Here is a 13,211-nt window from a genome sequence, read left to right on the forward strand (position 1 = left end):
ATAATAAACATGACAATAATGAAAGTCACATTCTAATGTTTTGACAGTTCTCTTACGTCAAAAATTTTGACCTACGTAATAACGTTTTTGTAGTAAAAATACTATATCTCTTGTTACACCTAATTTATGTGGATACACTACATGGGATCCTGTCCCCGATACCTTGGGTTAAACTCACTTACCTATACTAATCACTATTGACCTGGAATATCAACCATGCATAATAATTCCTTCCTCTTAATGGAAAGAGTCTTCGGCAAACTGGTATATCTTTAAATGTCATATAGAAAAAACATTGGCTGAGAATATATTTGATTATATTACTTCTGAGGGACGTTTTGACTTCCTTTTAAAGACAATTGACGAGGCTGCCTCATATTCTATGAATATCAAAAATTCTTTTTAGCCAAAATCTAGAACTCCAGTCTGGTGGGATAATGAATGTAAAGATATGATAAATTCTCGAAAACTTGCGTACAAAATTTACAAAAAAGTATCAAATTTTGAAAACTACTTGAAAACAAATATAAACATATTCAAGCCAAAAGTAAACTTTTGTTTACAAACAAAGAAAAAAGTTCGTGGATTAACTTTGTGAATACTTTAAACAAAAACACTCCCATCAGTAAAATTTGGAATTTTGTTAATAAACTAGTGAATTAAAATTATCATTCAAGAAGATATCCTCTATCAAATGAACTAATAGAACAGTTGCTCGACAAATTTGCTTCGCCATATGTTAATCTTCCTATTCAGAATAACAGTAAAACTTGTAAATTTCAATATTTTCGAAAAAAAGTTTTGATATGGAAAAATTTGAGGCTGCACTCAAGTCTTCAAATTCCTCAGCTCCGGGGCGCGATCCAATTACTTATAACATATATTATGAATTACCTCTTATAGCTAAACAAAGTCTACTAACAATTTTCAACGATTGGCTTTTCAATGGAAAATATGTAGATCATAATATGAGAGAAATAGTTATCTGTTTAAATCTTAAACCTAATAAAGATAAAACACTCTCCTCTTCTTATAGACCGATCTCATGAATGTCTTGCATATGTAAGACATTTGAAAGACTTATTAAGACTCGGTTAGAATGACTTATAGAACATTATAGTGTTCTCCCAAGTACACAATATGGATTTAGGTCTGGTGTTGGTACACTTGATGCAATATCACATTTAGTTACAGACGTTCTAATAACGTTTTCCAGAAACAACTATCTTGCTTGTTTGTTTTTAGACCTAAAAGGGGCACGTGATTCTGTTGACTTAACCATGTTACACAGAAAACTATATGATATGGGATTACCTCAAAATATAGCATGTAATATTGTTCATCTCTATAATAATCGTGTATATTAAAGATCACTTGAACCAATTACATGGTCCTAGAATAGTTCATACAGGTCTCCCACAAGGATCAGTTTTAAGTCCGTTATTGTTTAACATATTTTCAGCAAGTAATCATGGCATTTTTGATAACTCAATTAATTGCATTCCATACGCCGATGACATATGCTTCTATACAGAGCGTAACTCGTATACCGATTGCCTGGAGGCTCTGGACTTCATCATGCAAAAGGTTAATAATTGGGTAACAAATCATGCGATGACCATTTCCCCTGACAAATCAGTCATAATGATATTTACTAGACATAGGATTCGTACGCCTGACAAAATAAAATTGTCTGGATATGATATACCTATTGTCAATGAATACAAATATTTTGGCATTCTTCTTGATCCGAAACATCTGTGGTCAAAACATGTTGAATATATAAAAAGCAGAAGTGAAAAAGTTATTAATATCCTTAAATGGGTCACTTATCGTAGATGGGGTGCTGACCCTAAAGTTGCACTGATGTTTTACAGAACCTACGTGCGATCTATTGTAGACTATGGTTGCATTCAGTATGGTGCTGCCAGTAAAACACATTTATTGACTGTAGACCGCATTCAGTTCAAAGGTCTAAGAATATACTTGGGCACCATGAAGTCTACTCCTTGCCCTGTTCTACTTCCTGAAAGTAATGAAATTCCTCTTCAAAATCGACGAGAAATTTTGGCAATTAAACATATTCTGAAGTTAAGATTGAATAATAATAATCTACTTAGGTAACTGAGTACGAGTTATCTACTGAAAACCTCTCAAATAATTATTGCCTCATAAAAGATTCTCCCCCACTTTCTGATGCTTTCTTAAAAACTTACGATTATTCTAACATCTATGGTAGAGAAAAGAGATTACCAATATATAGAGTTGATTTTCAGGTAATGTTAAAAAAACCAAAAGTCATTATACCAAAGTTCACAGATAATGATCACGTTATAATGTATACCTACCGATGGTTCCAAAAAAGATGATTGTGCCACAGGATGTGCAGTTTACATTCCACATAAAAGCGAATCCTTGAAAATTAAACTTCCATCACATTGTTCAATAATAAGGTACTACTGAAGAGGTAGCAATTGAAAAAGCGTCAAGTTGGTTAAATTTACATAAATTAAATAAAGCAGTTATATTATCAGATTCATTATCGGTCATTAAAGAATTAAACTCAAATATGACTCAACATAATAGTACATTCTTTCACGGTTTTTGTTGTAAATTTTAAAGAACCGCTTGGATTGACATAAACTTTGGCATACGCATAGCTAACATGTCAAAGAAAAAAGTGATATGGTGCCGATGTGTGCTTTTGCCTTACGGGTTTCACCCCATCTCGGGGGTGAAAAAATATATGTCCAAGATAAGTCCCGAAATGGATAAACTGACTAATTTTAAGCAACTTTTGTTCTATAGAGTTTTTTCACCAAATCAATACTTTTAGAGTTATTTGCAAATGAATATGTTCATTTTTCAACAAAATAACCACGTTTTTAGACGGTTTTTCGCAAAAAACTCAAAACGTATACATTTTGTCGAAAAAAATATTGTTACCAAAACTATAGCTTATAAAAAGTGAAAAAACGGTGTACATATTAGGTCTCTATACCTAGCAAAAGCAGAGTTATAGCTAATGAAAACTAGGTTCATATTCGAAAAATTCCAAATAGAATAATTCAATGTAAAATATCCAAATAATGAAGCATTCTTGGGGAAAACACATTACAACTTTTTTAAAGTATTTAAAAAAAGCTTTATTTTTGTTTTTATAAAAAAAATTTCTAGCATCAAATGTAACCATATTACGCTCAAAATAAAGTTGGTAACTTTTATTTTGGCAAAAAAAAATCAGAAAGATCACCCCCAATTAGCAACTTAAATGAAATTAATCATTACCGCTTCACAAGTTACTTTAATTATATTGTGTTTATATGATCTGTAAGTTTCATCGATTCAAAGTGCTTATTTTTGAAAAAAATAGTTTTAAAGTAAAATTATTAAAAATTTTAATTTTGAAAAAATGCTTTTTTTCAAAATAACTTAAAAATTGTTAGGTATACCAAAAATCTTAAAAAATAAAAAAAGTTGGCTTTTCTTTTCTGTACTTTTTCGTTTTTCTGTAAGACAAAAATTGGTTAAGATTCGGTGTTTCTAAATTTGCATACACTCGTGATAAGTGATTCGTTCAAGCCCTTTTAAATACAGCTCTTTCAAAAATAAGGACTTTGAACCGATGAAACTTGCAGATCATATGATCAATACATACGCGAGTAAAAAACTTGTGAAGTGGTAACAATTAAGTTTATTTGAAATGCTAATTAGAGGGTGATTTTCCCGATTTCTTTAAAAAAAAAGGGACCAACTTTATTTTGAGCGTAACTTGTTTACTTTTGATGCTAAAAAATTTTTTACCAAACAAAAATAAGCATTTTTTAAACACTTTAAAAAAGGTAAAATGAGTTTTCTTCAAAAAAGTGTCGTTTTTTGGTTATGACACGTTAAAATATTCGATTTGGAATTTGACGAATATGAACCTATTTTTCGTTAGCTATAACTCTGCTTCTACTAGGTATATACACCATGGTTTTCACTTTTTACGTGCTATATTTTTGATAGGAATTTCTTTTCGATCAAATACTTACTTTTTCAGTTATTTGCGAAAAACCGACTGAAAACGTGGTTATTTTGTAAAAAAATTAACATATTATGCATCAGTTCTCATGTTTCTGATGTCAGAAACTCATGTTTAGTGATCAAAATCGGTTAAGCCGTTTAGAAGTTATCGAGCTCCAAAGGTATGATTCATTTAACCATTATCGCCAAAATGGTTTATGTAGTTGTAGTGGTTACGACTCTAAATTTGATCGGCAATCCGAGTTCATTTGCCGGACATCCCAATATTTTTTCAATCTATTTCAAATAGAAAAAAAAATACAGTGTACATTCGATGGACACAAAGAATTATATTGAAAAAAAAAGTATTCGGATGGCTGGGATATGACCTGGTATTGTCCTATCACAAGTTTAGTGTCGTAACCACTAGATAATTTGGGAGATAATGCGGTAAAGGCGGCCAATTATAACGCTTAACGTGTAATCGAGAAACATTACATTTAACTTCATACATTTAATTTATAAAAAACTTTAAAAATTTCCTGATACACAAGAATAAAAAACCGCTAAACGCCGTAAAAATGAGTGGTGCTCACAATATTCCAGCTACAAAAGAGTTGATATGAATATTACTTGGCGCGAAAATGTGTTTTTCTACGGCCATGCTGAAAGAGCCACTTTCACGCACGCATTTCGTTTCCGAAAGTTGCACTTTCCCGCACGATGTGCGTGAAAGTAAATTTTCTGCACGGCGTGCGGGAAAGTAAAATACCTTGTTATATGACATTATAATATATTATAATACATGCAATAAACTAATATTTAGATATTATTTACTAATTTATTTCAAATTTATCTTATTGCGTTCATGTCTTAAGGCTATGGGTACATAATTCGCAAATATTTTACGTGTATCCCTACTTTTTCTGTCTTTACACGGCAAATTACGTGTAGTAAAATTCACACTGGTATGGATATGTAAACATTACTAGAATGTCATTCTACTTGAAAATGTCATCATTAATTTAAAGAGATGGGTTTTGAATGTTCTTGGATAACTGTTATTTTTATAATAGCAAATTATTAATTCAGTTAATAAATGTGATAATTTTTTCACTAACTATGTATTCAGTGATTGTAATAATTTATTTGTACCAAAGACTAATACTCAATCGAGAAAAGAGGAAAAGTGTTAAAGTGATTTTTTAATAATATATTGTTATGGAACGCTTACAATTTTGAACATCTTTAACAACAAAATACTTGGATCACAGAATATATTATCCTGATGTATTCTCTGCTTGGATCTTCCACAAATAATACACAATAAATAACTTTTTATTAAGTTCACGTCTTAATTCAATTATTTATCAAATACATTATATATAGGGCTTTTCATTCACAGTCATTTGTTTCGAGCTTCTGTCATGTATCATCTAATATTAATATATCTGCGTCATACGTTATTGGTATTGCCAATGATACAAACCAAAGACGTATGACGTAGGTTATGTGACACCTGACAGAAGCTCGAAACAAATGACAATCGATGAAAAGCCCTATTAATAATATTTAATCAATAACTCAACATATTCCCGATGCAATGTCAAATATTTAAAATTGTTACTGATTGTCAGTGTCTGACTGACAATATAATATGCTGACAATATTATATTCGGCTGAGTGCGTTGTAAGACAAAGATAGATTTGGAAAATATTACCACGGCATTTTGTTTATTTTTTTCGAATCCTGAAAAAACCAATAAATATTTTTGAAAAATTTAAACGCAGAATGAAAGACTAAATTATTACCGAGGGCCGAAAGTCCCTTAGAATAAATAAAAAGTTTATTTTGAATGATATATTTGAAATTAAAAATCACACTAAATTTTGTCTTAGTTTTTCACCCCTGTAACTTATTAAAATAAACATTATAGAAGTTCTCAGGGACTTTCGGCCCTCGCTAATAACGTGATCTTTCATTCTGCGTTTACATTTTTCAAAAATACTTTTTAGTTTTCTCAGGATTCGAAAAAAATGAATCCCCATTTGAATAGCATTGTAGCCGAAAATACGTACCGATCCTCTTAATGAAAAAGTCAGATCAGTAGACAATTACAATGGTTTTGAATCGTCGTCATGGAAACCAATATCGTCGTCGTGGTAACCCATTATATTGAAAGTTTGGTTTTGACAACCTTGTCAAAGAATTAATTTGTGTATTTTCACTTCTAAATAAAAATTGATATACCTCTATTTTTTGTGGCTTTTTTCCAAACGTACGGTCCTAGAAAAAATATTGTTCCTAACTCATGCGGAAAGTGTCTTCCCCACACTCAACTGCTTGTCCGAACTCCGCTATCGCGTCGTTCGGGTCAACGGCAGTCTCGTGCGTGAAAGTATCACTTTCCGCACTATAGCGGAGTTCGGGCAAGCAGTCTAGTGCGGGGAAGACACTTTCCGCATGAGTTAGGAACAATATTTTTTCTATAACCGTATGTTTGGAAAAAACCCACAAAAAATAGAGTTATATCAATTTTTATTTAGAAGTGAAAATACACAAATTAATTCTTTGACAAGGTTGTCAAAACCAAACTTTCAATATAATGGCTACCACGACGACGATATTCATTGGTTTCCATGACGACGATTCAAAACCATTGTAATTGTCTACTGATCTGACTTTTAAATATTATGTCAAAATAATTTTATTTCATCGAATTATCGCGCTAATTTCATTAACACGTGAACACAATAAGATAAATTTGAAATAAATTAGTAAATAATATCTAAATATTAGTTTATTGCATGTATTATAATATATTTTTTCTACGACCGTTTAATAATATACTCATTATTCGCTATTTTTGAATAGATAATAACACCCATTACTCACGGGCTGAAGTTACTCGCGGGTCATTACTCACGGGTTGAAGTTAGATTCAAGTGGTGCATGGCATTTTAATATACCCATTAGCAAATAAAATTATTTAAACTTGTTTATTTAATCAAATAATCATTGTAATTTATATGAACAATTAAATTTGAAAAATGTTTAAAGGATTTTTAACTTTAATAATGGGTTAGTATATTTTTTACGTTTAAATTTCAACATTTGACATTTTAAGATTGACGTTATTAAAGGTAAACAATAAAAAATCGGTATTAATTTCGTAAAACGACTTACGGACATGAAATTCATATCAATGAATTCTGTTTTACTTACTGTTCATTCATTGTACAATAGATTTTAATTGAGAGCACACGTTCTATTCCATGTAATTGCCTTAAAATATGTCTTATTTTTAAAAGCCACCGCCATTCCATGACATAATGACAACTGTTTGATTGTTTTATAAGCTCAAGGAGTGTAATTCTAACAGTGTTGCCATAGTTATATAAAATATATTTTCTTATGAAAAATAAAATATTTCGTTTTAAATAATGTTAGTAGTTGATAATTATATTTTTCTACTAATCCAAATAAAAAAGGTCGCAGAAAAAGTATAGTATTCTACCTGCATGTAATGGCTGTTGGCGAGTGTCGTAATTCATCAGAGTGAGTAATAGACATCATTACATGCTCGTTGAATAATATACTAATAATGCCATATTACAAGGTATTTTACTTTCCCGCACGCCGTGCGGGTAAATTTACTTTCACGCACGCCGTGCGGGAAAGTGCAACTTTCGGAAAGGAAATGCGTGCGTCAAAGTGGCTCTTTTAGCACGGCCGTAAAAAAATAACTATTTCATTTTGATGGAAAATAAAATTCTATTTTTGTTTTGAAAGATGTTTTCATAATATTTGCTTAATTTGAAGTAAAACGCGCCACAAAAGAACTGTAAAATGCAAACTGTATCAAAGTTACTCGTTTGTGGTTGGTCTTACTTCAAATTTAGCAAATATGAAAAAATCTTTTAAAAGAAAAGTAGAATTTTATTTTCGATCAAGATGAAAATAAATTTTCGCGCCACGTAATATTCATATCAGTTCTTTTTATCGTCTATTAAAATATTTAAACAAGTATTTATGAAAATATATTTATTTTAATACTTAAACTCGTTCACAATGGTCAAAATTAATCACACACCAAATTATAAAACTTTTCGCCGCGAACTTAGGATACCAATTAAAAATATCTATCGCCTTCCGCTGTGTTTATATATCATCACCACACCACCAGTCTGCCCGTATCGACTTTGTCCCAAGCTGTTGACCGTATAAGGAAATTAGTGACACAAGCCTACAACCGTATTAAGAATTGAGTGTGACTTCTGTCCCAAGCTGATAACCATATAAGGAAATTAGTGACTCAAAGCGACCACCGTATTAGGTATTGAGTGTGACTGCATTTTGTAGCTGGAATATTGTGTGCACCACTCATTTTTACGGCGTTTTGCGGTCTTTTATTATTCTTGTCTTATATACACTAAATAATGATCTAATTTCTTTTAGACGTATGTCAAGTATACCAGTTCGAACAGAAGAAAACGACGTGTATCACTATTTCAATTTAAAGGATACCAATTATAGAAATTTTGAAATGATACCTATAATGAAGGTATCATATATGCTAATGGACATCGCCCAAGAAAAAAATCCCCCAAGTGGTCTTTTTGTAGTTATAGATATGAAAGGAGTGAGTATCAATCTCCATCATCATTATCCGTTTGAGTCCACTGCTGAACATAGACCTTCCGTAAATAATTACATTGCATCCGATCTTGAGCTCCCTGAATCCAGTTATGATGTATGCACTTGATGTCGTCCAACCACCTTGTTGAAGGATGTCCTCGATTACGATAAGTATCGTAGGTTTCCATTCTAAAATTTTCTTGTTCAATCTTCCATGTTTGTATCTAACATGTTCCGCCCAGTTCCGTTTCAGTGTTTTTAACTGCGTCCGTAACATTAGTTTTTCTCCTAACTATTTTATACTCTATCTCTGAGTGGTATATTCAACATTGACCTCTCCATTGCTATCTGCGCGACTACTATTTTATTGATTACTTTTCTGGTAAGGGTCAATGTTTCTGCTTTATACGTTAGAACTGGGAGTACACTGATAAAAGACCTTCCTTTTCAAGCATACATGAGAATATCTGATTTAAAGACTTCCGTCAGTTTTCCGTTTTCCGCAAAGTTTGCAAAAAAACATTAGTAGTAGCACTGTTGGCCAGCGACTGATTTATTTTCGGCACAGCTTGACCATAATTCTCTATCTTATTTTCCTCTTCCTTTTTTACCTTGCCCATCGAAAGTTCTCTACACATTAAAGGCACATGTGCAGTGGCGACGCGTTACTTTTTCTAAAGTGTTACCAAAACCCGATGTAAAAATCCTCTTTAAAAAAATATTTTGAACCTCCCAAATATAAGTTTTTGTTTTCAATCCTGTGGGATAAAATTAAAGAAATCACTATTCCCAAATTATATACGTATGCAATTAAATGTATATGTAACAGGTATAACAATAAATAATAAACAAACTAAACATATTATTCTACCATAAAATTGACATAAAAAATGAACAAGTAGGAAAAAGAACAGATTTTGAAAACTATTGTTTATATTTTAATTGTTCCATTTTCAATATCATTTTTTTTTCTTTAAAATAATATATAAAAAAATATATACAAGTAGAATGACTTTTCAAGTAGTTGATCAATTACGCAATACGTAGCAACACTCTTCCATGTTTAAATGCACGCACACTGTAATCTGTAATAGGTACTAAACTAACTAAACCAACGTTACCAATCTTCAAAATGGTTACAATACTGATATGCACAGCGTGCCCGCGCGCCGTCTCTAGACCCGTCGCTCCTTCAAAATTTTCAGAGCTACTCCCAAGCGAAAGCGAAGTTTATCCTGCGTTACCGTTACCATTGCCAGTATTGGTAACAGCATATGATAATGTGCCATGGATTCACATATCTCGCCAATATTTTCGTGCATCTAGTTGGCTATTTACTGAATTAGGTACTATTAACAAGTATTTCTGTTGGTAAAAAATATAAATGGAATTATTTCGTAGTAGTCATAAAATATTTATTTGCAAGATTTGTAACTGTTACCAATGGTAACAGTGGTTACATGGACGCTTCGCCACTGCACATGTGATTTGTGACAAAGTAAACAACTTAGTTGACCACGGCATCTTCGAGATTGGTGTCCAATTTTTAAACAGCGGAAACAAGTACCTTTCTCTGTCAAAATATTCACCCTCTGGTCGTAAGTTAACTTCTGAGCTTTGAAGCAGTGGCTGCTTTCGTGTGCATTTTCGCAAAATACACATCTACTTATTGTACTATGAGATCAGAGAAGGTCGTTCTTATAACGGATCTTAGATTATTAGCGTTAACACTTTTCGTGTTATAGGTATTCGAGAAATTTGACTTAATCGACGGTGTTACTTTTTCTTAAAACTTTTCATAATTGGTCTTTAATCATTAGAAAATGTCATATGTTCACTCATTATTTCTTATCTTTTATCATCATACTTACATTCGCTCTTATTGTGAAACATTGAAAGTAAACAATTACTTATAAAATTTCAGGCTAGTATATTGCATATGACCAGAATAAAAATGGGAGCAATAAAGAAGTATCTTCAATTTTTACAGGAAGGATTTCCAATGAGACTTAAGATGATTCATATTCTCAACGGAGTCTACTTCATGGATAAAATTTTAGCTCTTGTACAAGTGTTTATAAAAAGTGAAATGATGCACCTGGTAAGTCTTAGAAGCAAAACTCCGTGACAATTCTTTATTGTTAACGCAAGTAAACTCTCGTTGAATCTATCGTATGTCTATGCGATATTATAGTACTAAATCCACACATATTTGTCCAGCAAATTTTACCCTGTCTTTCAAAGTTGAAGAAGCGTTTTCATGCGTGCCCACTTACCAGAGAGTCATTAAGACAGTTTTACATTTAATTATGCTATTTTCATGCTAGGCAAGAGCCATGCAAGACAGATTATGCAACTGCCCATGCGCTATTTCCATGCAATTCCTACTTATGCTAGACGAAAAATTAAAACGTGTTCTATTTTGATGCAAGTTGTCAAAGTTCATGTTGCCAATGTAACAACTTTTTTTTTATTTATCAATGCCTCGACAACTAATGGCCATTGGTATGGTAGGTACGGTAATTTTGAACAGTTAGGTACCTAGTGTCATGTGTAGTGTGTGTGTTGAGTAAGTGTCTTGTTACTTTGCAAAGTCGACGTCATTGTCTTTGCAAAGAGACGCTAATTGTATCCGAACGTCTGCGATCCCTCCGATGTTACCACCCTGCGGTTTATGTTACCACCCAATCAACTGATTTATTCAAACTAGAAAAAAATCAGGTCCGGCTTTAAAAAATTAGTTCGTTTGGGTCTTAGAAAAAATTTCACCCTGTATACGCTTTTTGAAAACTATAATATTAATTTTACAAATTAGACAAATAGGCAATTAAAATGGCGTATTTATTTTTTCTTCACATGATTACTTAATTTTTTATAAAAAAATCAAATTTGACTATGAATAATAATTAAAAGTTTGGTAAAGTGAACCATAGATTTAAAAAAATTACTTTTATTACAAAAATTAATTTTTCTTGAACAAATATTTGATTTATGTTACCGCTAGCGTTACCAGGTGTCCCGATTTGCGCGGGACGTCCCGATTTTTAGGGGTCCAGGGACGCGTACCGATTTGTACCTGATCGGGACACTAAATGTCCCGATTTTCACACACTAAAACCAATTTCAGGAGGATTTGCAGTGAATTTTATAACTATGTTATAAAACACCTCTTGTGAAAAAGCGGTAAAATCGAATGAAAAATATAATTTTAATAAAAAATAAATAATTTTCTTTAATCTACGATTTTCTTTTGTAATTTCGTCTGATTATTATTATTATGTAGGATTAAATACAGATTATAGAAACACCTTCAGGATCAACTCCGAATTGCATGAAAATTTGGACGGCTTGTGCCGTTGGTTGTTTTTACTCGGGGGGTGACAGTCACCCCTAGATGAGGGTGAAAAACCGCGCGTTTAAAATAAGTCCGGAGATGGATAAATTGGCTAATTCTAAGCATTTTAGTCTTATAGAATTTTAACTTAGTTAATACTTCTCGAGTTATTTACGATTGAAAATGTTTATTTTTCGACAAAAAAATCACGTTTTTGGTCGATTTTCACAAATAACTCAAAAAGTAAGTATTTGATTGAAAAAAATATTCTTATCAAAAATGTAGCATAATATAAACAAATTGTGAACTCGTAAAGTCTATAGACCCAGCAAAAGCAAAGTTGTGCTCATGAAATATACGTTCTTATTCGTCAAATTCCAAATCAAATATTTCAACGTGAAATAACCAAGAAATTAAGCACTTTTCGGGAAAAACCAATTAAAACTTTTTTAATAAAGCTTTATTTTTATGTTTTAAAAAAGTTTCTAGCATCAAAACTAAGCGAGCTGTGCTCAAAATCAAGTTGACTCCTTTTTTGGTAAAAAACCGTGAAATATCCCCCTACTTAGCACCCAAAATGAAATTAATCGTTACGGCTTTACATACAATTTACTTTACTTATTATGTATTTTTTACATGATTGAAAGGGCCTGAACGAGTCACTAATCACGAGTGTATGCAAAATATGAACAGCCATATTTTAACCAATTTTTGTCTTACAGAAAAACAAAATGAATCTATCATATTTATAAAAGCAAAACCTACCTACTTTTTATTCCTTGAGATTTTTAGTACACCTAATACTTTTTAAGTTATTTTGAAAAAAGGGCATTTTCCAATATTTTAGGAAATTTTTTTTTACTATAAAACCAATTTTTTTCAAAACTAAGCACTCCCAACGGGTAAACCTTACAGATCGTACGTACTTACAGATAAACATTTTAAAAAATGTAATAGGTTTTGCCCGAAAATTGCTTAATTTTTTGGTTATTTCAAGTTGAAAAATTCGATTTGGAATTTGACGAATAAGAACGTATTTTTGATGAGCTACAACTTTGCTTTTATTGGTTTTATAGACTTTCTGAACATACAATTGTTTTGCTTTTTTAAAAGCTACATTTTTGCTAAGAATATTTTGTTCGATAACATTACTCGAAAAGTATTGACTTTTTTACTGGGCGGTCATTTACTGGGCTATTGTTGTTTATTTGTCCCGATCTACAACCCTAAATC

The 13,211-nt window shown here is 31.7% G+C and overlaps 1 protein-coding gene across 2 annotated transcripts in view; it reads left to right on the forward strand.

Annotated features, from left to right (window-relative positions):
- Positions 1-13,211, forward strand: part of LOC114335458 (alpha-tocopherol transfer protein-like) — a 128,530-nt gene that overhangs the window by 91,130 nt on the left and 24,189 nt on the right. For both annotated transcript variants that reach the window (XM_050645594.1, XM_050645595.1), the window contains 2 exons: positions 8,465-8,648; positions 10,569-10,745. In XM_050645594.1, the coding sequence (XP_050501551.1) occupies positions 8,465-8,648; positions 10,569-10,745 (361 nt within the window). The remainder of the gene's footprint in view (positions 1-8,464; positions 8,649-10,568; positions 10,746-13,211) is intronic.

This window comes from Diabrotica virgifera, chromosome 3 (genome assembly GCF_917563875.1).
Source record: "Diabrotica virgifera virgifera chromosome 3, PGI_DIABVI_V3a".
Classification (NCBI taxonomy): domain Eukaryota; kingdom Metazoa; phylum Arthropoda; class Insecta; order Coleoptera; family Chrysomelidae; genus Diabrotica; species Diabrotica virgifera.